Genomic DNA, 23,878 nt, shown 5'->3' on the forward strand with positions numbered 1-23,878 from the left:
CAGTGTATGAGCGTTCTCTTTGTGTTCGTCCGTTGTGTCCTGACTGGGCTGTTTGTATATGTAGAACATTTTACCAGGCTGCAGAAACACTCCCCCCACCAGACTCGATTACCAAACACTCCACAGAGGCAAGGCGAAATCCAAACTACTCTGCTTTGACTCTTACATTTACCAACTCACCTGCACATTGCCCATCTAATATAAAAAAAAAAGCTTTTTCATATTGTACAATATGTCAATTTTAACAAGTTGTTTCATCTCTGGCCTCTTCAACTGTATACTAACTGCTCTTAAAACAAGTGAGATCTTGCATGCTTCGTCTAGCAGAGCTGAAAGCGCTGTCTGTTTCCAAAAAAAGCTCACAAAAAATAGACACTCACTGTGGCTCATGAATTGCTTTTCATGTGTCCTTCCACTTTTATCTTTCTGTTTTGTTTTTCGGGGGGAGGGGTTTAGGTCGATGGAGAGGTAAGACGAGATGCGATAAAAGCAGCATGCAATTCAAGCAACCTATAAAACCTGATTAAAGAGAAAATGAAGGCAGAGACTACTGTGTCATGATGCTCATTATAGTACCAGCATTAACACTCCAGATTTACCATTTAATATTACTGCTTTAACTGCTTCTAGCTCCCTTCATGTTATTGTTTTAATAATGATAATTTGTTTAATATCTCCATTAAGTGCTAAAGTACTTGTATGATCCTCACTGTAGCTGCCATAGTATTGAATAAAACTCAATGTTTTAATACAGGTGGAGCGTGACAAAATGGTTTAAATGATGCTGTTTGCATTTTCTGATTCCTGCATGTAAAGCGAAAGCATATTGACTGAAAGTGTTTCAGAAATTGCATTCGGATGCAAGTACATTGCAAAGGACTGAACGGCACGTATTTGCAAACTCCTCTTGCAGCGCTGCACCCGGACTTAAACCACCACAGCACTAACACCCTAAATGATATTTAACTGAGCTGCTCCACTGTACAATAACAGTACCACAACATGTAATGTATCACTTACCCATGATTTTGCTCATTTTAAGTTTTTAGTTTAAAAAAGTAATCACTTGTGGATGTATTTGCACATTTGAAGTGAGCTTCATCAAAATGTGTACCAAAGATGGCATAAAGTTGCAGTGATATTGTCACTGTGGTAAGGTATGCTTGTGCAGTGGAAAAGCCAGACTGCTTATGTGCTTGAAGAGCCTGTTTTCTTTCTAAAAGGTTATGAGAAGTGCAGAAGACGTTCTGCAAGCTGCACGAGTTCTTTCTCAGCCATCTTCCTACTCCTTACAGTGACACTGAGGACCACAAGCCGCTGAAGGGTAGCCGGACGCCGTCCAACGGAACGGTGCGGCGTGACGAGAGCGACGACAGTCTGGTGGATTACGGTGAAGGTGGGGACGGGCAGTTCAACGAGGATGGCTCCTTCATCGGCCAGTACAGCGGCAAGAAAGAAAAAGACACGCACGAAGGCAACGAGAGCTCGGAGGCCCCGTCGCCTGTCAACGCCATGAATTCATTTGTCTAACAAAGGGCCACGGCCTGGCTGCAACGCTTGCTTCAGCCACTCCCTTGTCACCCTGGCAAATGTGACCATCTCTGTGGTGACAGCTGCTAAGGTGACAGTTGTTGTGGACACCTACCTTAACCCCTTGGTGGTTCTCACTCCGGTGGCCATGGCTAACTGTCACCAAGACTGCTGACACGACCTCATCCCCACACCTGCCAGCCCCGGTCACACTGTGACCTCCACTCATCAAGACGCACTCAACATGGCAAAGACCGGCTCCACATCACCCATAACCATTGAAAGAAGGTGTGAAATGAGGGAAGGAGAGAGCAAACAATACAGAAAAGCAAAAGGAATGTACCCGAAGGGGTTTTTACCACTCAGACTGAGCACGAATCTTTTAAGTGTGTTAGTGCCATTTGATATCCTTTGCAAAATATACTAGATATGAAATATCAAGAAAGATATATTTTATCAAGCTACAGTACATAACCAGAAGGCAGGCAAAAAAATGCATCCAATCTCATTCATAAACATGTGCATGGAGTAAATTGTGATCCTATTAAGCGTTTTCCCACACTCGTGTCTGTTGTTGCAGAGGTAAGCTGCGTGTTGAAACTGTATACCATGCACGCCTACAAGCAGCTGGGTATGTCTTTTATTGTTTCCTTTTTTTTATCAGTCAGAAAGTGTCAAATCACGTATGATATATAGAGAAGAAAAAGGCAGCAGTGTCTTTGCAGAGACTGCTGTGAAATGTGTGACTCCAAGTAGAAGCTAGAATAGGTTTTTGAGACGGACCTTTTTTGTACATATGTGGTAGAAGAAGAAGAAAGCTATATTTTAAGGACAGGTATGTCTATTTGCGGTCATTAAAAACCTGGCTAGACATTAGATAAGCTCAGCTTTCAGCCACTTATCACACCAGCCAGCTAGCCAGACCTCCCACACTTAACTGCAGTCGGCCTCCCATTTTTTTCTTTTTTGCATTCTTTTGTGTTTTTCCCAAGCCTGCACTTCTTCTCACTGATCTCTTAAGCGGTGATTGATCCAGTGTCATTGCCAGGTGCTTCCACCTCGAGTTGTGGCCCCTGCGCAGGCCTCTGTTTTACGTGGACAGAGCTAACCGCTACCCCAGCACTGCTTCCAATAGCATTCCTTCTTGCATATGTGCTGTGCATACTGTGCTGCAAATATGTCGCATTTAGAGAAAGGTTCACTGAGAGATGGCGCAGCGGTGCCTGGATGTTTGGATGTTGATGATTGAGAAGCTCTCAGCACGGTTTCTAGTGCCTTTGTAGTGAACGGCAACCTGATCCATAGTTACATCCTTCCTTCATACATGAGACAGACCAGAGCTCAGAGCAGTTCAAGAAGTCTACAGCTGCGATGCATTCAGAATACCACCCGACCTTACCTTAATAACAGCTTTAAAAGCTACGCGAGTGTTCAACACCGCAATATAACGCGCTTCAGGATTTAGCTGATAATAAAGTTGTTCATAGGGGAACATTAAAACTAAGACCATTTTATCAGCTGTAATGCCACTAAATATTGTGAGTATGTGGGCTAGTTATTTAAAAAAATAGCCTCTTTCATTGTGGAGTCCAGGGTTCCTACACAGTGCTATAAACGTGACTTGATTTGAACAATTTTGATGTTACACAGTGGCATTTGTTGTGAGGGATCGCTTCCACCTATAGATTGCTATGCCCTTGTTGACAATCATATTATCCAGCTACCATCAGCTCACAGTGTATACACATCATATAATCATACCATCCAGCTATGAACACTCGATAATAAAATGGGAAAAATGTGTCATGTGTCCATTTCAAACTTCTCCCAACCTGTTGGGAGCACTAAAAAACTGCCAACCTTCTCACCAGGTAACTGCCAGTGGGAACCAGACTCAACATCTGGAATAGACTTACATTTGCTGGTAGCGCTTAGAAGCGACGCGGTCATAAAAATGATACTGAATGTGAAAACAGGTGTATCTGTTCATGTGAAAATATTGCTTGTTTCACTCCAAATGTTAAAACACACTGGTGACTTCGGTTTATGCATTCAACCCTTATGCTGTATGTCGTCTCAGTCTGAGCACAGTGAGTTTTATATTACTGTAAAATGAATGAAGCTTAAGTGTGAATGTCCGGGTGCACGAGAGTGAGCGTGTGCACCACATGCATGCTACCGCGTTGCAGCGTGCCCAATGTATGCCGTTGCTTTTTGTTTCCATTGGTACCAGTCTATAATTCCAATGTGTGTCAAGCAGTCTGCTCCCACTCTCAACGGGACATGCAAAACTTTCTTTCCTTTCCTTTTCTTTTTCAGAGAACATTTCCATGTGTTGGGTTTATCATAACTTGCATCAAGTTTTTAGGTTGCAACGTGTCAGCTTTCCACGTGTAGATATTTCTGTTGCATTTTTGTAAATAATACTTTGAATTGAGCACGTTGAGGTCGAAGGTGAGAGCTAGACCTCAGTCAGTTCAGTGTGAGATGGGACTATTTACAGTTATCATTCTTTTTCATTTGGTGTGAAGTTATTTTATATTTTAACCCGTCAGGTGACTTTGCAAATGTTTAGCCGATCAGGTATCAAAGGAGATTATTTAACTTGTGACTGAGCTCTTGTGACACCTGTATTGTTTCTGTCTTAGACCGTTCATGCACATTTTCTGTATTTTTTACAAATAAATTTAAAAAAAAAAAAAGGCACACAGTTAAATAGGCTATATCATTTAAAATAAACACATGCATCTATTTTGGGACAACACCGTGTGGGTGGATGTAGCTTGCACAAGAACTATTGTCCTAAACTAGACATCAGTTAAAAATGATATCCTTTTAAAGCGTGTGCATGCAAAAAGAAGACGAAAAACCCCACAATTAATATTAATTGGGAGCATATGAAAATATGGTCAGCATGGATTTATAACCGAACTGGCAAATTGGAGTGTGAATACACCAGAAACGATGTTCTAGTTACTGGTTAACATACAGTAGGATACACAGTATATGATATGACATTCTGGTTAATGTTAACGCTACACGAGAAGCATGAAAGGCTGTCAAAATGGTTTACTCTACGATATAATATTGCAAAATATTTTGTATTTTAAATGAAGTTTAAAAAAATGAAATAAATGTTGGTTTCAGGATTCCACAACTGGTATGTTTTTCTTTGACTTTGTACAAGGGGTAAAACATAAAGTGTGTATGTGCATGTGTGTGGCGCCACCTAGTGCATGATTTGTCTTTTCTCCAGCTAATGACCAGCAGAGATTAAAAACTGAAAGTTAATCCTCACAAGATTAACATACATCTGGGGCACCGCATGTGTGGCGTGTGTGTGCTTTATTCAAATTCCACTGTGACACTGGTTTCTATTGAAAAGGAAATGCATGTAAATATGACAGCTATCAGAGAAGATGACTACAAAATGCAAAAACCAGCATATAGGCTCACACAGTATTAAGGCAAAAAGACTGGAAATCCAAATTTGAAAAAAAATGTATACAAATGATGACAACACACATTAACAATTTTATTAGACCTTCATCCAGTGTAAGGTTTATCCCACAGCCTAAACTGACAGTATTATTAATCACCAGAATAATTTTTGATTCACCAGTATGTGCAAACGCTTTAATCTGAATTATATTTTTAATGCTAAAATATAATTATTGTCGTCATCCATGGTTTTTCAAATGTGCTCTTTTATTTTTAAAAAAGCAAAAAAAAAAAATTTAAAAAATAGTAAAACACTATATTATTGTTTGATTATGATGCCAAACTACAGTTATTCACTTGTATACTTGTAATCAAAAATATTTGTGTTTTCTTGCTTTTAAGACAGGTGGTCTGATAAATTTGTTAAACACTATAAGTGCATGCAGTGGACTAGACAACATATTTATTTTTAGGCTAATGTGTTAGCTATTCTTTAATCACACTGTGGATCAAATCATTTCCTCCCATACGTCTCATCCTGTAAATCCTGTGAGGAGGACTGTCTGAAGGACCCTCAGTGTGTAAAAGTGCAGTAACTGCAGTACTGATACAAACATTTGATATACTTCAGTTTTTCTGTTGTGCTCCTTTCTACTTCTACATTTGTATTAAAGACAGATTATCAACAAAAATGTGTAACTAAATCACTTCTTTTCATTGTAAAATTAGCTAATCATAGAGTAAGAACTTACTTGAGATACTTTAAGTAGTTTACTTTAATAGTTTTGTACTTTTACTTACAAAACTTGTAGGATAGGTAAAAAAAACCAAAACTGTAGGATTAATTATGTTTACTAAGTTTAGGATGACCCCCCGCAAAAAAAATAAAATAAAAAATTCTTGCCCCCACCCTGGAACCACAACTTATTTTATTGTATTGTAAGGAATCCTTTCACCTCGCCTGGTCTGCAATCCACCATTAATAATTAATCTGCAGGTCATTTAAGATGCACAGCACATGGCCGCATCAGCCATAGGAAGCTTTCCTTTATGTCTTTTTTTCAAATTTCCCAAATCCCTTTGTATTATAATACATTTCCATATTCCTGCTAAATCTTTAGCGCGTTGGAGTGCCAAGTTATAGCCTGCCCTTGTACTTTATTTTCAATCAGATGACAGTAATTCAATAACTCGCCTTAATATATTTCCTCCTTTAGTTTTATTGATTTATTTTTAATACTTATTATGACTTAACCAATTATTTTTCCCCCACTGTGACTTTATTTCCCTCGTCTGGGATGCGCACAAGCTTGATGCTCGCATCCCTCCCATCCTCATCCTCCCTCTCTCTCGAGAGCCAATCGCAGCCGCCTCCTCCCCGCTAACCATGACCTGCCACTCAGCCTCTCTCATCCAATAGAAAAGTTCATCTGAACGGGACGCTCAGGGGTGGGCTCTGTGGCACGTTGCGGTTCGGGTCCAGGTGTGCCATGAAGACAGTGCGCTGAAATTTCTCATTCCGCCTCAAAAGGTAAGAACGACACCGCAGACGAGCGCGTGCATGACACAATTGTCTCTTCGTGTCCGGAGATGTGAGAATAAACCGGGGGTGCTTTGAGAGCTGGAGTGTGGAAATGGACCGGCTCTGGAGTACCGCAATGCAGAGCAGTGAATTACCGGTGCCGCTCAGTCGTCATAGGGGTGAAGTGATGTAAGGAACTGCGCAGTTACTTTAAAAGACTGAAGACTGCGACAAAGTCAGCGCTGTCTGGCTTTGCGTTTCACTCTGCAGGTTTAGTTCAGAGTGAAACGACTGCAGCACATGCTTTAAAAAAAGTGCATCAGTGGATGCAGGGAGGAGACTCAAGGTGAAAGTGTCTCATACTGGATGCGTCAAGGGCGCAGAGTGCAGTGGATCCATTATGGCATCTGCTTGGGAAAGTATTAGACAGGGCTACTCCCTTATTGGCCCAAACTACTGTATATATGCGCTGGAACATCTATCCTCTTAAAACATTAATTCTGAATTATTGTTAAATTAAATGTGTATTGCTATAGAGCCACATCCTGCATACCCTTTGAATATGAACTTAACAGTCAGCCAGATTAGTGCCGCAAACGGCCTGCACTGTAGTGTTCAGTGTATTCGTTGCATAGTGTGAAAGAAATGGAAGTAGCTGTAAGAGTCAGTATAACCAAGGCAACTTCAAATGTGTTTGCTCCCATCGCAGGATTGTGTCCCTCCCCTACTCTTTCTCTCTTTTCCCCTTGTCTGCTGGGATTTAACAGATTGTAAAAGATGTGACGAGTGTAACGCCTCCTTTCAGATGCTGAAAAGTCCTTCACCAAATGGATTTGGCTGCAAGATACTGAATATTCCGTATTCAGCCTCGTGTGTCTTTATTCTGTCATTTACATCACTTGTGATCCAAATGCCCGTGCATAAGTAACCCAGCAAACTCAAGATTAAAGCAGCATTACTCGAGTGCCCTGTTGCTGAATTCTAACATTACTATGAATGCGATTTCTGGCAGCCACAAAAGCCGCATGCAAACATGGTTATCCAGTCAGCCCCCGAGAGAGACTTGAGGCTTAATACGTGTGCTGACCTAAATTTTTTTCTGGCCTGTCCAAAGAGGATGGTGGTGGGATTATTGCCAGCTGGGAATCGCATGAAAACAAACTCAGATGAATTGATCAGAATTTCCATTATGACAGATTGCAACTTTAATCTGCAAAGCCAACTGTATGAAAGTACTATATATAAAAGTGATTTCTGAACGTGTACACTTTCAATGTAGCCTGTGTACAGATCTGTGTACCCATATCGTAGATGCAAAAGAGGTGTACTTTCATCTTAGGACAAGGTGCACAGACGCATAGCTGTGCAGCTGCTAACTGCTGTGTATGGTGGTGACATTAGTGCTGAGTCATCACGAGGGCCTTTGAGAAGTCACTGCTGCAGTCTCTGCATGTGGATAAGCTACTGGGTGTATGCCTCTGCTCTCTCACTCTCTCTTTCTGCTTGTTTGAGACAGATGCTGCTAACTGAGAATGATGGCTGTTTGGCCCTTTCTAGGTCTATTTTTTGCCACATTCTTTTTACCATAGCTGTTCAGCTTCCATTTGCCTTTTAAAGTTTGCATTACTAAAGTGAAATGTATGTTAATTTTAGTTTTCATGCATACAGTATACGCCTTTAACTATATAAATGTAATGTTTAATATGTTCAGTTTTATACGGCCTCATTCCATGTGACAGTGTATGAAGATTATCCATTGTAAGCCTGAGTTGATGATGGTTTAGAGCAAATTGAAAGATTTCCGATGCATTTTGAACCAGCGGCAGACACAAAAGAGAAATCTGCAGCTCTTGTATCCTCAACAAGTCAGCAGAGACTTCAAGGAAATTCATAAATCGTATTTGGCTATGTAAAGTGAAGTAACTTACATACATAGCTGTAGTAGTTGTCTATTCTGTGCCGAACCAGTGCACTTTGCAACACTAATACAAAAATAAGAAGCTGCCAAAATGTAGCATTTACAGCCACTAATCCCATAACAAGATTCGTCACAATTACAGAGTCAGGCTTTTCCTTCATTCCTTTTTTAAATACTGAAGCCTGAAATGTAAATGTCATATAAGCAACAACAAGGTCAGCTTACAGTTTATAACAGAGTTGCTTAAAATACGACTAAAGATTTTAGTTGTCATTCTTATGCAAATTTTTTTCCATAATTCCATCTATATTTACAGTAAACTTAGACTGAAATCACAAAGGAGCGAAGCCTTTAGTTAGCTATCAGTGGGCTTACACAAAGGTTGCTAACTAAAGCAGCCTTGCATAAAACAGTATAACTAAAATAACCTCTGAGATGGCTTGTTTGCTTATTAAAACCAAATTCTATCTGCATACTAGGTTGTAGATGTGGCTTTGCTGATTTAAAACCTTAACTTACTGTTGTTGCCATCTTGCTTTTTTGGAGCATGAATTGATCGTAGTTAAAGGTAAGAATTGAGGGCTAGTAAGCTTATTTAGCTAGGAGCATCCATAGACTGAATGGGTGCTACAATAATGCTAAATAACACACAAATAAAATGGTAAAGTTGATGACAAAAATAGACTTATTGGAAGAACAAAACAGAATATATTATCTTTTAGATAACTGATAGAAATTCAGTGACTCTAATTAGCGATGGTGAGATCAAATAGATAGCTAGCATGTGCAAAACTGTAAACCTTAAATGGGTTACATTAATCTCTACCCCTGCAGTTGTTATGAAGAGATAAATTACCCATTAATACCCCTGGGGCGCCTCTGTCAGTGCGCCCCAGGGTGGCTGTGGCTACAACGTAGCTTGCCATCACCAGTGTGTGAATGTGTGTGTGAATGGGTGGATGACTGGACGTGTAAAGCGCTTTGGGGTCCTTAGGGACTAGTAAAGCGCTATATAAATACAGGCCATTTACCATTTACCATTTAAAAAAGAACCTATCTGCACAGGGCTGTAAATCTGTGTATTTCTGTTGTAAATAACAGTATTTTAAAATGGGAGTTATGGTCAGGAGTGCACATAAGTGGTCCGCAGGTGCACATTCGCTGTCAAAATAAAAGACGCGCACCAGATAAGAAGTTGCAACGCACGTTTGCGTACATAAGATTTTCTGGAAGAGGGCAGACATTTGTTTAGAACTCTTAAAGATGTCGAAGAAGCAAGCTCCATCCATCCATCCATCTTGATCCGCTTTATCCGGGGCCGGGTCGCGGGGGCAGCAGCCTAAGCAGAGAAGCCCAGACCTCCCTCTCCCCAGCCACCTCCTCCAGCTTATCCGGGGGAACACCAGGCCAGCCGAGAGGTATAATCTCTCCAGCGTGTCCTGGGTCTGCCCCGAGGCCTCCTCCCGGTGGGACATACCCGGAACACCTCACCCAGGAGGCATCCTTGTCAGATGCCCGAACCACCTCAGCTGGCTCCTTTCGATGTGGAGCAGCAGCGGCTCTACTCTGAGCCCCTCCCGGATCGCCAAACTTCTCACCCTATCTCTAAGGGAGAGGCCAGCCACCCTTCGGAGGAAGCTCATTTCCGCCGCTTGTATCAGCTCGTGGCCATAGGTGAGGGTAGGGACGTAGATCGACCGGTAAATTAAGAGCTTCGCTTTTACACTCAGCTCCCTCTTCACCACGACAGACTGGTGCAGCGTCCGCATCACTGCAGCCGCAGCACCAATCCGTCTGTCGATCTCCGGCTCCCTTCTCCCATCACTCGCGAACAAGACCCCGAGATACTTGAACTCCTCCACTTGGGGCAGGAACTCATCCCCGACCCGGAGTGGGCACTCCACCCTTTTCCGGCTGAGAACCATGGCGTCAGATTTGGAGGTGCTGATCCTCATTCCCGCTGCTTCACACTCGGCTGCGAACCGTTCCAGCGTGAGCTGGAGGCCTTCACCCGATGAAGCCAACAGAACCACATCATCCGCGAAAAGCAGAGGTGAGATTCTGAGGCCACCGAAGTGAAAGCCCTCCGCCACTTGGCTGCGCCTAGAAATCCTGTCCATAAAAATTATGAACAGAATCGGTGACAAAGGGCAGCCCTGGCGGAGTCCATCACTCACCAGGAACGAGTCCGACTTATTACCGGCAATGCGAACCAAGCTCTTGCAACGGTTGTATAGGGATCGAATGGCCCGTAGCAATGGGCCAGACACCCCATACTCCCGCAGCACCTCCCACAGGACACCCCGAGGGACACGGTCGAATGCCTTCTCCAAGTCCACAAAACACATGACGACTGGTTGGGCAAACTCCCATGTACCCTCAAGTATCCTTGAGAGGATAAAGAGCTGGTCCAGTGTTCCGCGACCAGGATGAAAACCGCATTGTTCCTCCTGTATCTGAGGTTCGACTAGTGGACGAACTTTCCTTTCCAGCACCCTGGCATAGACTTTCCCAGGGAGGCTGAGGAGTGTGATCCCCTATAGTTGGAACACACCCTCCGGTCCCCCATCTTAGAGATGGGGACCACCACCCCGGTCTGCCAGTCCAGGGGTACTGCCCCTGATCTCCACGCAACATTGTAGAGGCGTGTCAACCAGGACAACCCTACAACATCCAGAGCCTTCAGGAACTCGGGGCGGACCTCATCAACACCAGGGGCTCTGCCACCAAGGAGTTGTTTAACTGCCTCAGTGACCTCGCCTCCGGAAATTGGCGGGTCATTCCCCTCATCCCCAGACTCTGCTTCCTCCTCGGAAGACGTGTCAGTGGGATTAAGGAGGTCCTCGAAGTATTCCTTCCACCGCCTGACAATTTTCCCAGTCGAAGTCAGCAGCGCTCTTCCAGCACTATACACAGTGCAGGTAGCGCACCGCTTTCCCCTCCTGAGACGCCTGACGGTTTGCCAGAATCTCTTCGAGGCAGTCCGAAAGTCTTTTTCCATGGCCTCTCCGAACTCCTCCCACACCCGAGTTTTTGCTTCAGCCACTGCCCGAGCCGCATTCCGCTTGGCCTGTCAATACCTGTCGGCTACCTCCGGAGTCCCACAGGCTAACCAAGCCCGATAGGCCTCCTTCTTCAGCCTGGTGGCTCCCTTCACCTCTGGTGTCCACCATTTGGTTCGGGGATTACCACCACGGCAGGCACCAACCACCTTGTGGCCGCAGCTCAATGCAGCAGCTTCAGCAATGGAGACGCTGAACATGGTCCATTCGGACTCAATGTCCCCAGTCTCCCTCGGAATGCTGTTGAAGCTCTGCCGGAGGTGTGCGTTGAAGATCTCGCGGACTGGGGCCTCTGCTAGACGTTGCCAGCACACCCTCACTACGCGTGAGGACGCGGGTCTGTCCAGCGTCCTCCCCCGCCACCTGATCCAACTCACCACCAGGTGGTGATCAGTTGACAGCTCAGCCCCTCTCTTCCCATATGGAAAAGAAATAGTAAAAACTTATATGATTTACTCATGAAAGTTGCCACTTTCTCATTACTTTCATATATTGTTTTAGTAAGTATCCAGAACATACAAGTTTCATTTATATAATTTTTCAAGGGATCTTATATCTGTTTTCACTCTTGTGTGCATTTCACACAAGTTTCACACAAGACAGATACAAACGTTATAAGATTTATATATATCTTTTCCATATGGGTTTACCCGAGTGTCCAGAACATATGGTCGCAGGTCTAGTGATACGATTACAAAACCGATCATCGACCTGCGGCCTAGAGCGTCCTGGTGCTCGTTATGGCCAAACTGTGATTTGCACAGAAGTCCAATAACAAAACACCGCTCGGGTTCAGATCAGGGAGGCCATTCCTCCCAATCACGCTCCTCCAGGTCTCGCTGTCGTTACCCACGTGAGCATTGAAGCAGGACAACAGAGTCTCCAGGTGGAGCACCTTCCAGCACCCCACCCAGGGACTCTAAGAAGGCTGGGTACTCTGAACTGCCACTCGGCGCATAAGCGCAGATGACAGTCAGGACCAGTTCCCTGACCCTAAGTCGCAGGGAACAAACCCTCTCATCCACCGGGAAAAACCCCAACGTACCGGCAGCAAGCCGAGGGGATATTAGAATACCCACCCCAGCCCGCCGCCTCTCACCAGGGGCAACTCCAGACTGAGACAGAGTCCAGCCCCTCTCCAGGAGATTGGTTCCAGAGCCCAAGCCATGCGTAGAGGTGAGCCCGACTATATCTAGCCGGTACCTCTCAACCTCACGCACTAACTCAGGCTCCTTCCCCACCAGAGAGGTGACATTCCATGTCCCGATTGCCAGTCTTGGCAGCCGGGGATCAGTCCGCCAGGGCTGAGGGAAGAAGCAAGCTCCTTTAAGCATTTACTTTGGTGTTCCTCCACCTCCAAAGAAATGTCAGAAGGAGTCCAAACCGCAAAAGAAGCGTGTATTCTTGGAGGTGGTTGCAGGAGGTGAGCTGGCTTCAAACAAATGATGAACGCACAGAGATGTGGTGCAGAATATGCCGTGAAAATCCCACTTTAGCGGACAAAAACAGTGACTTTTATATGTACGCAAACGTGCGTTGCAACTTCTTATCTGGTGCGAATGTGCACCTGCGGACCACTTATGTGCGCCCCTGGTTATGGTAACTGATTGGCTCTTGGAGTCAGCCTCAAGTGGCCAGTCCTGGAACTGCATTTACCGGTTGCCACTTGGTCCCCAGCACAGCTGGAAAGTAGCAAACACTGCCAAGACAGGGGAAAAACAGATAATCATACAGGGATTCCTCAATTTCTTAATGGGATAATGATATAAAATGTGTTCGCCACAAGAGATTTTAAAACTTTACACAGAGATATCCAATTTCCAGCTTAACCCATCCTGTTAACCAATCCAAGGTCATACTTTACATATCCATGCCTCTGTGAGTCGTTCCTTCTGTTTTTCACACTGTGTCATGTTTGACATAGTTTTCTGCAGTTGCACACACACACACACAGCAGCAGTACTGTCATTTCATCCTGTAGAAGTGATGTGTAAGCTTGTTTCATGGCACTGCGGGAGCCGTTAAGTAATGCTGAGCTACAATGTGTTTTGTGCGTATGCAGGCAGTTGTGGAGTTTCAGTGTTTGAGCGTGCACTCAGACAGTGCAGGTATGTGTGTTTGTGCAGGTGCACTTTCTTGTGGTTGTGCACCCACCCAGCTCACACTGCATTGTACTGCTGAGTCACTGACATCCTGAATCATTTATATTCACAGGGAGGATTCCAGCTTGCTCTGCACTGACTGCTTCTGGTCTGCAAAGTCCAGTAAATAGCATGTAGTGTCATTAGCCTGTTTTGAGTCACATAAGTGTTTTGAAGAAATAAAATAAGTTGAACTGAATAATGAAACAAATGATAACGTAGATCCTGAAGGAAAAGCTCTCCTTCCTCTCTGTCTCTTTCAGCCCTCCCCAGTTCATGTCCTGTCCATCGAGTTTTCTCTCCATCCACCTCATAACTCCATCCATCTGAGTCAGTCTGCTGACTGCCATGGCTTCCACTGCTTTATTGCTGCTGGCTCTCTCCTCCTTCCCCTCCCTCACAGGTAAGGAAACTAATGATGCCTAAAAATAACACATGCTCTCTCAAAATTATGTTGAGAAAGAAAGAAAGGTATTACTGTGCAGCCTGTAATGATGTTTCTACTCGTCTAGTGGCGGTTTTGTTTGGTGAGCCCAGAATATACGGTGGTGAGTTGATTTTGTCATAATAAAAGGACTCTAAAAGAGCTAATTCAGGATTATTTTTGATCTAATATGTATGAGCTAACTAATTTGTTCTGTGTCAGAGGATGCTACTGGTTACGGCCCCATATTTGAAGAGGAGCCTGTGGATGTGGTTTACATTGAAGACTCACCCGATGGGAGAATCTCCATGAACTGCAGAGCACGTGCTAACCCCCCAGCTACATACAGGTTACAAGCCGGTGCAAGATAGTTTTCCCAAATAAGAAATACATTAAATTACATTACATGATGTCACATTTGAATTGCTGCTAGGTGGCGTCGCGATAACTGGGAAATCAAGCTCATGGAGCAGCCGGATGAACACTACAGCCTGGTGGGGGGGAATTTGGTAATCACCAATCCAATACAGAAAAAACATGCTGGGACGTATGTCTGTGTGGCCAAGAATATTTACGGCACCGTTATCAGCAAAGAGGCCAGAGTCAAGTTTGGATGTGAGTATAATGTTAATATAGTTAAAACTGAACTAAAAACTAAAACTATATGTGAAAAAAAACCATTTTAGGTCACTCAAATAAAACTTTAAACTAGATATTTGAAAAAAAAAAAATAAAACTAACTTAAAAAATATACAGGAAACATTCTTAGTTTTTGTGTTTGTTAATTTAGTGAAAAATTGTTATTAAAACTTGTCTTTTAAGGCTTTGATGGTCATATTTATTGACATTTTGGATGCCTACAAGAATGTGAGTCAAGTTGTGTGTTTTTATTCTATTAACTGTATTGACTTTCCTAAGTCTTGCCTCTGACGTATGCCTTCCATACAATAAAAAATAATAAAGACCAAAACTAAGGCTGAAACTACTAAAACCCAAACTAAAACTTACCATTTCCAAGAAATAAAAAAGCAAGTGAAATGAGCAAACCTGCTTTTTAAACTAAACTGAAACTGAACTGAATTAAAAGCAAAAAGTCAAAGAAATAAAATTAAAAATGTATTTGAAAGTGAATACCACCAAGCACGGCATTCCTGCTTAAGTTCAGTGTTGACATCTTGAGCTTAATATATTCTTGGCTTTAGCTTCAGGTTCGACAGCGCATTATCTCCAACTCATTAAGGTTGTGACGATTGAGTTCCTTGACTGGTCCAGATTGTTTTAGTGTTGATATTTATGTATTAATTTCAGCTGTAACGGCATACAGATAAAGACTAAGTGGAGATCAAATGGAGAAAACCTAAGCCAGGTATGGCAGTTCCAAATCACTAAGGCTGAGGCTCCAGTGGTAGAATGGGTCTTCTACCAATCGAACAAATAAAAGCTACCAGTAAATCTACCAGTACAAGAGCAGTACAAATTTGTGTGTGATTGGGTGATAAAGACTTGTAGTAAAAGCAAATTGAGCGTTTAACTACGTAGAAAGGCACTATGTAAGTACCACTTACAGAAGAGAGGACAACAGAGACTAAAATCTAGAAAGCAACACAGCAAGTTTTCATCTTTGAGGGAATGTAATTCCATCTGGACCTGAACTCAATTATTCAAGCTCTTTGAATCATAATACTTATCAAATACTGTGTTGACTCATTGAGCTCCTTAATGACTAAAGCTTATTCACACCTTTGAGCAGTTTTGCAGTGGCTGAACTTGGCCCCCGTGTACTTTCTGTCTAGTTCTGGGTGAGTTTCCTGATGAAGAGAGAGAGCCAGTTTATGTCAAAGAAGGACAGGGAGCAGTTCTGTTGTGTGTACCTCCAAAAGCCTGGCCACGTATGTACATGTCTTCAAGAATTACACCTAAAATTCATCATTCAAACAGTGTGTAGATTTCAGAGGTGCAAACAAGAAAAAGTGGCCCATGCATCTCTCCCTCTTTCTGTTCCCTTTCAGAGGAGGTTACCTACCGCTGGATCTACAATGAGTTCCCAGTGTTCCTGAACACAGACCGTCGTAGGTTTGTCTCCCAGAAGACTGGGAACCTCTACATTGCCAAGGTGGAAGCTCAGGATGCAGGAAACTACTCTTGCTTTGTTTCTAGTCCTGTATTAGGAAAGAGTGTTTTCTCCAAATTCATCCCTCTCATCCCCTTACCTCCTGACGATGGTTAGTCACCATGCTGCAACGATACCAGAAAAGGATTTTTGCATGCTTTATTATTGTATATATAATGAAGACTTTTCTCCCAGGTGAGGAGAGAAAATACCCAGCAGACATCAGGGTGAAGTTCCCAGATACGACTGCCATGCTGGCCTCTAATATTACATTAGAATGCTTTGCTCTTGGAAAGTAAGTTTTTATTAGTATAATCCATGTACACATGCAAGCATTGCATAACACTGATGCATTCAAATACCATAGGAAAGAGTTTATGTGGAAACAATAATGGAAATAGTTGACTTTTTTTTTTAAAACTAGGCAAGATAACAAGAGCACACATTTGATTCCCTTTTACTGATAATTAATTGGTATAAATGCAAGCAGATGCCACGTAAAAACAACTTTTTGCAGTCATTTGTAAGTCATTTACAGAAACTGGACTTTCAATAGAAATACAATCACATGCAGAAAAATGCAAAGAAGAATGGCTCAAAAAGAAAAAAATGTTTGGATTGTTAAATGACTGAGTCAAAATCCATATTTAAAAACCACTGAAATATTATAGTCCTGTTTCAAACTCAAAAAAACTTGGAAACAGTTTGTAACTAAAGGGGTGGTATACTTACGTGTTCCAGATAGGAACGTTATATCTGTTGAATATTTTGTGTTATATCGTTTAAATTATTCTTAAGTTTGCATTCATATACAGTGCCTAACCAATTTATTTGACTAACTGTCATAAAAACAAGAAAATAAAACTATTCGAGTGATCTGTCAAAAATCTGTGTAAAACTAAAAACTGTATTGGCAAATTACAAACTCACTTCACATTGTTATGTTCAAATTCAGCCTGTTCTCACTCCCGAGGTGTAATACAGTGATGATTTTGTCAAGTCCTGAGGTGTTCCTTCCGCGTTCTTATGCTACGCGCTGGGTTATGGATAAAATCCAGTAGAATGACTCTCCCGGGGTAATACACGTCCCAGCCATGTATTCCAGCCCTAACCCTAACCTTATCCCTAAACTAGTGCTGTCAGCACGGTGTCAACGCATCAGCGTGGTTAGCTCATTAATGCGTTAGCGCAGTCCAGCCCCACACACGGGGAGATCCGCGTTAACTCACTAACGAAGATTTGCCGCGTTAATGCGGTTATGGCGTTAACGTCATTTTAACGAGATTAACGCTGACAGCACTACCTTAAACCTAACCATAACCTTATCCCTAAGCTTAACCAGGACTTTAGACATTAGATAGTGTTTTCCAAATCGATTTATGTAAAACGAATGCAGATTAATTCCAAACGGTTCCCATGTTTCCTCATTTTCCCTATCTCGTAATATAGGGAGATCTCATTAAAACAAATTTTTCTGTTCAAGTATGCAAGTAAAAAACTGTAATTTTGCTTCTTAATCCAAAAATAATAATGAGTCTTACTTTTTTCTGCTTTTTTACAACAGTAAAATTGAAAATTTATGGAGAACAATTATATTTTACATTAAGATTATTTTGTACAAAGAGTTTGTGAATATTCTTGGATTGCCTATTACAGAAATAGAAAAATGATTTGGGTAATGAACAGTTCTGTTAATTTAAACTGGCTGGTGGTCTAAGACATTTTTTTATACTTTTTAAAATACTTTTATTTTTTGTATACCTTTATCTGTAGGGACTGCATCAAAGAAGAGCCTCTGGTTAGTTTGCTTTACTCTCACATCAACAAACTAACTGTATTTTCTGCACAGTCCCATCCCACATATTGTATGGAGGAAGGTTGATGCTACAGACCTCCCAGCTAATCATGAAATCAGTGAATCGGGGGCCGTGCTTCATCTGTTTAATGTACAGTACGAAGATGTGGGATTTTATGATTGTGAAGCCATCAACACTAAAGGAAAGGACTGGCACAAGGCCTGGCTCTACGTTGAGTGTAAGTCATTTGTCAGAGCTGAGTGTCTTGCCTGTCTGTGTTATCCAGTAATGTATAGTGATTCCAATTGTGTTTTTCCAGCTGCTCCGGAGTGGGCAGAGACCATCAATAACACGATGAAAGACATTGGCTCAGAGCACACCATGCGCTGTGTGGCATCAGGGAAACCCTTCCCTTTCATCCGCTGGTATAAAGATGGATATATGGTAAAAACTCTTTGACATGTTGTGTGAAACTGGGCAATATGATATCTCAGCTTGGCTTTACAGTTGCTGTGTGTAAGTCTTCTTTGGCTCAAGTACACGTTTGGGTTGTGTGTTTTCTAGTATGGTAAAGGTGAGCTGAAGTTTTCCAGCCTGACTTTTGCTGACTCCGGGATGTATCAGTGCATCGCTGAGAACTACTGGGGCATCAAGTACGCCAACGCTGAGCTGCGAGTCATCGGTACTCTGATTTAGTGAATTTTGACATTTAAAAGCACAACTGAACTGCTACATTATGGTTTAAGACAGGTATTAAACACAAAATGACACTTCTAACCTCCCTCCAGCCTGTGCGCCAACATTCGAGTTCAACCCTGTGAAGAGGCAGCTTCTCGGAGCTAAAGACGGACGTGTGGTGATTGAGTGTAAACCCAGAGCGGCTCCTAGACCTCGATTCACCTGGACAAAGGGCAAAGAGCTCCTCTACAACAGCTCACGGTCAGCCTAATACCTCAGCTTTACTCCTTTGCTTGTTGAAAAAGGGCACATCAGGAAGCTTAACTGCTTATGTCCACATTCACAGCATTTCAATCATGTTTGATGGGAGTCTGGAGATCTTGAATGCCACCAAAAACGATGAAGGGGTTTACACCTGCTTTGCGGAGAATGACAGAGGAAAGGCCAACAGCTCTGGCTATCTCACCATCACAGGTCAGCGCATGTATATGTGTGCATCTAAACAGAGTAAAGATCCCACAATCTAGAATGATTTTTAAGTGTATTTATAATATTCTTTTACTTAGAGGCTACCAGCATCACAGCAGCACCTGAGGACACTGAGGTCAAAGTTGGTGACGAGGTGATCCTGAAGTGTGAAGCTTCATACGACCCTATGCTGGACATCACATTTATCTGGGCTATAGACTTCAGAGTCATCGACTTTAATGCAGAGTGGCAACAATATGAACGTGTCATGGTAGGATTGGTGATTTATTACAGCCATTGTTATGTTAAACCTTCTTCGAAGATGCAGACTAAAGATCCTCTGTCTTCTTCACCCACTTTTCTCATTATCCTTCTCTCCTTTGGGTTTCCTTCCTTCTATTATGCTGTTGTTTCCTGTCATTTAGAACGAAGATGGTGTTGGCGACCTGAGAATATTGAACACTCAAATTTGGCACGAAGGTCGCTACACCTGCACGGCTCAGACTGTTGTGGACAGTGACACTGCCTACTGTGATCTCAAGATTGTAGGTCAGTCTCAGCATGAGGTGAACACAGATGTAAAGAGTCAAGTATAGTCTTAGAAAGCTATGAAGCAAAGTTCTCAGTGCCAGCCCACATCAGCAAGTGATGGCAAAGCTGTTACATTTTCATGGATCCAATGAGGAAATCTCATATAAAAGTATGCTATGTAAGCTGCTGTAGCCTGCCTAGTGTTGCTGCAGATCTGCAAGCTACTTTGGAACCCACCTCCAGCTCAATATTTTTCCATGCTAGCAAATAGGCATGACATCTTTTGCCATTACAGTCTGTTCTGAGGTGCAGAACAGACTACAGAACAACTGGAATTATTTTTATCATATTATGATTATACCCCTTTACTCATTTTTCCATGTGTTTTTATTCTCCTCCCTCATCTGATCCCCAAACCCCAGGTGTTCCTGGTCCTCCTGGTGTGATTCGGGTGGAAGAGATTGGGGACACGTGGGTGAAGCTGTGGTGGACTAAAGGAGCTGAGCATAATAGCCCTATTCTCTACTATACCATTCAGACCAGACACTACTGGGCTCTATATGAAGATGACTGGAGGAATGCCAGCACTTGTGAGTACTGCTCGCTGCCAGCAGGGGGCCAACTCACGCCACAGATATGATAAACTAAAGCATCCTTTACTATTTTTAGGCTCTGAAACAAATGAGTATGATCTGTGATTCTTTTGGATATAAATTACTTAAAAAATAATAGATATATTTATTATTATTATTTGTATCATTTAAATGTTCCTTGTGTCCTTCAGCTCCAACTGTTCTTGATGGCAGTATGGAGAAAGCAGAGGTGACAGACTTGTATCCTTGGATGGAATATCAGTTTAGGATCATTGCTACTAATGAGTATGGCTCTGGAGAGGCCAGTATCCCCTCCCTCAAGATCAAAACCTGGGACGCTCGTAAGGATAAAAAAAAAAATTGAAGTTGTGATATGTTAGATATGCTATTCTAAAAATACTAATGATAAACTATTTTCCTGCCCTCAGCACCAGTTGTGTCTCCCACCAATCTGGCCGGTTATGGAGGTCGAAATGGTGAGATAATCATCACGTGGACAGTAGGTGTCTCCGCTTGACTTCCTCATTCGCAAGTTCCATTTTAACAGTTGAATTTTACTGGAAACTGTTTCAACTTGTGACCTTTAGCCCGTGGAGCCTTGGTACTTCTACGGTAAGAAGTTTGGCTACATTGTCGCGTTTAAGCCTCACGATGCTTACGACTGGTGGTACGAGACCATCTCGGACCCTGAGACGAGACGACACGTTCACAGAGACACCTATTTCATCCCCACTGAGGAAGACTTCCAAGTGCGAGAGTTTCAGGTGAAGATCAAGTCATTTAATGTGAAAGGAGACGGACCCTACACCCTCACAAAGGTCATCTACTATCCACGAGATGGTAAGAACTTTGCTTTGAGCTTGATCACATTCCTGTTTTTATTACCGTGGAAACTATGAGCACCTTTTTCAATTTCATTTTTCTCCATCTTCTCCAGTACCTACAGAATCTCCAACAGATATCTACGCTAGGCCTGTGTCCTCCACTGAAGCTCTGGTTTGGTGGCTGCCAGTGGTTGACACTGGAACAGGCCTACAACAGTATATTGAGGGATACCAGGTACAGAACCACAGAGAGATTAGATAGTTGCATTAACAATCAGTTGAACAGGGGTCCATTCCATAACAATCCCATATCCTGTCATCTAGGTCAGATACTGGAGAAAATATGATGATCCGGAACCAGGTGCCCATCGTATTTTTGTCTCAGCCTCAGTCAATCAGACAAGGCTGGAAAATATGCTGCCAGATTCACACTACCTCATCGAGGTCCGTGCCTACAATGGAGCAGGCCTCGGACCCCCTGGAGAAATGTGTGAGATGTTCACCAAGAGGCCACGTAAGACAGACGACTCACAGCATAACTACAATAAGATTTATAATGAGGAGCAAAACTGCATTTGGAGACTCAATAAACGATCTCTTTACAGCACCACCAGATCCTCCCAGGATGTGGCGATACATCAGTTGGACAGGGAAATGGCTGTATGTGTGGTGGGATCATATCCAGTACGACTGGTTTGGTAATATTTCCTTCCCGCTGTACTACAAGGTTTGTAAAGTGTTTGTTTTAACTCTTTTAATTAGAGTTAAAACAAGTTTCTCACGTCTGTCGTATAGCGATAACAGGATTACTGAAGACCTTCCATGTGTCTCATCATCTGCCAGGTCATGTTCAGAAAGTCAGGCTACATCTATGGGAAGGTCTACATCACTGGCTGGCACTTCATGGACTTCCCCATGCCTCAGGTTGGAGATTATGAACTGATGGTGCGCGGCCGTTATGAAGGAGGAGATGGCCCAATCAGGAGGATTAAGATTCTGGGTAAAGCTCAGAAAAATCATTAAATAAAAATGAAAGTCTTCACCCATTTTACCTACTTTTCAATCACTTTTTTGTGTGTTTGATGTTGTTTCTTCTTCTTCCTCAGGTCATGCATCTACAATCACGCCCACCTTAAGCCTGCTGTCTTTGGTGCTGCTGGCACTGTGCGTTGTGGGACTGGAAATTTAAGCCTGCCTCAAGCAACATGTATATAACAGACTCTGGGAAGCAAATACACGGACCATATTGAGGATCTAGTCTTCACATTGATGCTCACTGTCTAAGATGCCACATCTTGCATCCTTCTAGCTTTTGTTTAGGTGTAACACAACACTGGAAAAAGCAAATTGTTTCTCAAAAATAAGATTTGTTGTTAATCCAAACGCTTTTCTAGACCAATTACCAACCATATTTGTATACCATCATATGATAAGATCTAAAATGTCTTGAATGGATTATATGACAAGGCACATAATTTTCCAAACACTGTGTAGATAGAAATAAATGCACAAGGAAAAGAAAGTTTAAGTTGTTCGTCAAGCAAAAAGTGCGATCTTCCAGTCTCTTAAGTTATTTTCTATTAATTTTTTTTGTTGGAAAAATTATGATTTTTTTTTTTACACAGTCTCCATCTCTCTGCTTGTTAAATCAGTCATTAGTGGGTACACAAAATATAATAAGAAATGCTTTTGGTTATTTTTAAAAAGTGTTTATGAAAGGTATATAAGTTATTTGTGAATAGCGTTTTTTCTTCTTCTTTTTTAAATTTATTTATTGAAACAGGAGTAATGCTACCAATGATGGGGACAGAATGTTGGTGGGGGAGCTGTGGGTTTCGCAATGACTCTAAATTATTATTCAGAGTTATTAACAATGAAAGGCATATCGCTTTGACATCTACTACTGTATATCACCTGGATCTGTACGCTAACTTCCTTTGTGTCAAGCTGCAAAACCATTAAACCGAATGCAACAAACAAATGACAACTGTGTTCTTGTGAAAGTTTCTCAATGCGTCCCAACTGAGTCCCAACAAATGACACAACTTGATTATTTTTGGAGAATTTGTGGAAATATGATGTGTGTTTTCAGTCAACAGATGGCAGTACAGCTACATGTTGTTAGCCACTGTTTTAGTTACCCATCACTGTACTTGCAAAGTGTTTTGTTCTTAACCTGAATAAAATTCCATAACAGTCACTGTTTGTAGAGAAAACAGGGAGAGAGCTTGGCGGGTATGTTAGCATACACATACTGCTTATGCTGCTTTGCTTATACTGTGTTAAGCCCTTTGTTGCTTTAATTCTTCATGCCATAGATTCAACAAGGTGCTGGACACATTCCTCTGTGATTTAGCGCCATATTAACATGACAGCATTATACAGTCACTGCAGTTTGCCTAAAATCTCCTTTCCACCACATCCCAAAAGTGCTCTACTGAATGAAGATCTGGTGACTGTGGACGCCATTTGAATATACAGTGAGCTCATTATTATATTCATAAAAACATAGTTTGAGATGACTTTAGCGTTGCTACATGGCGTGTTATCCTGTGGTCATAAAGGGAAGGGCATGGTCAGCAGAAATACTCAGGTTGGTTGTGATGTTTAAATGATGCTCATTTTGTATGCCACGCGATTATACAACCACTGTGGCCTAAACCACTGATAATGGGCACCAGAAGTAAACAGTTATCACGCTAAGCAATGTTTTCGGGATCTGTGGTCTTCCACAATCTTCTACAATCTTCTAGTTTTGGTGAACCTTTGTGAGTTGTAGCTTCATTTTTCTATTCTTAGCTGATAGGAGTGGAACCCAGTGTGGTCGTCTGCTGTATCAT

General features: G+C 42.3%; 2 protein-coding genes across 14 annotated transcripts in view; both read left to right on the top strand.

Annotated features, from left to right (window-relative positions):
- Window positions 1–4,699, top strand: part of nrcama (neuronal cell adhesion molecule a) — a 64,680-nt gene extending 59,981 nt beyond the window's left edge. For all 13 annotated transcript variants that reach the window (XM_063501263.1, XM_063501271.1, XM_063501273.1 and 10 more), the window contains one exon: window positions 1,296–4,699. In XM_063501263.1, coding sequence (XP_063357333.1) covers window positions 1,296–1,530 — 235 coding nt within the window. In that variant the 3' untranslated portion in view covers window positions 1,531–4,699. The remainder of the gene's footprint in view (window positions 1–1,295) is intronic.
- A 1,696-nt stretch (window positions 4,700–6,395) lies between these two features.
- Window positions 6,396–23,019, top strand: cntn1b (contactin 1b). The gene is made up of 24 exons (XM_063501416.1): window positions 6,396–6,502; window positions 13,878–14,017; window positions 14,127–14,162; window positions 14,261–14,387; window positions 14,472–14,653; window positions 15,832–15,927; window positions 16,048–16,260; window positions 16,344–16,443; window positions 17,998–18,182; window positions 18,264–18,388; window positions 18,509–18,626; window positions 18,733–18,883; window positions 18,969–19,096; window positions 19,189–19,361; window positions 19,516–19,639; window positions 20,044–20,211; window positions 20,406–20,555; window positions 20,643–20,713; window positions 20,802–21,054; window positions 21,152–21,273; window positions 21,363–21,552; window positions 21,644–21,765; window positions 21,882–22,038; window positions 22,145–23,019. Exons 2-24 carry the CDS (start codon window positions 13,963–13,965, stop codon window positions 22,225–22,227), a joined length of 3,129 nt encoding a protein of 1,042 aa, XP_063357486.1. The 5' UTR covers window positions 6,396–6,502; window positions 13,878–13,962; the 3' UTR covers window positions 22,228–23,019.
- Window positions 23,020–23,878: the final 859 nt, after the last annotated feature.

Source organism: Pelmatolapia mariae, linkage group LG17 (assembly GCF_036321145.2).
Source record: "Pelmatolapia mariae isolate MD_Pm_ZW linkage group LG17, Pm_UMD_F_2, whole genome shotgun sequence".
Taxonomy (NCBI): domain Eukaryota; kingdom Metazoa; phylum Chordata; class Actinopteri; order Cichliformes; family Cichlidae; genus Pelmatolapia; species Pelmatolapia mariae.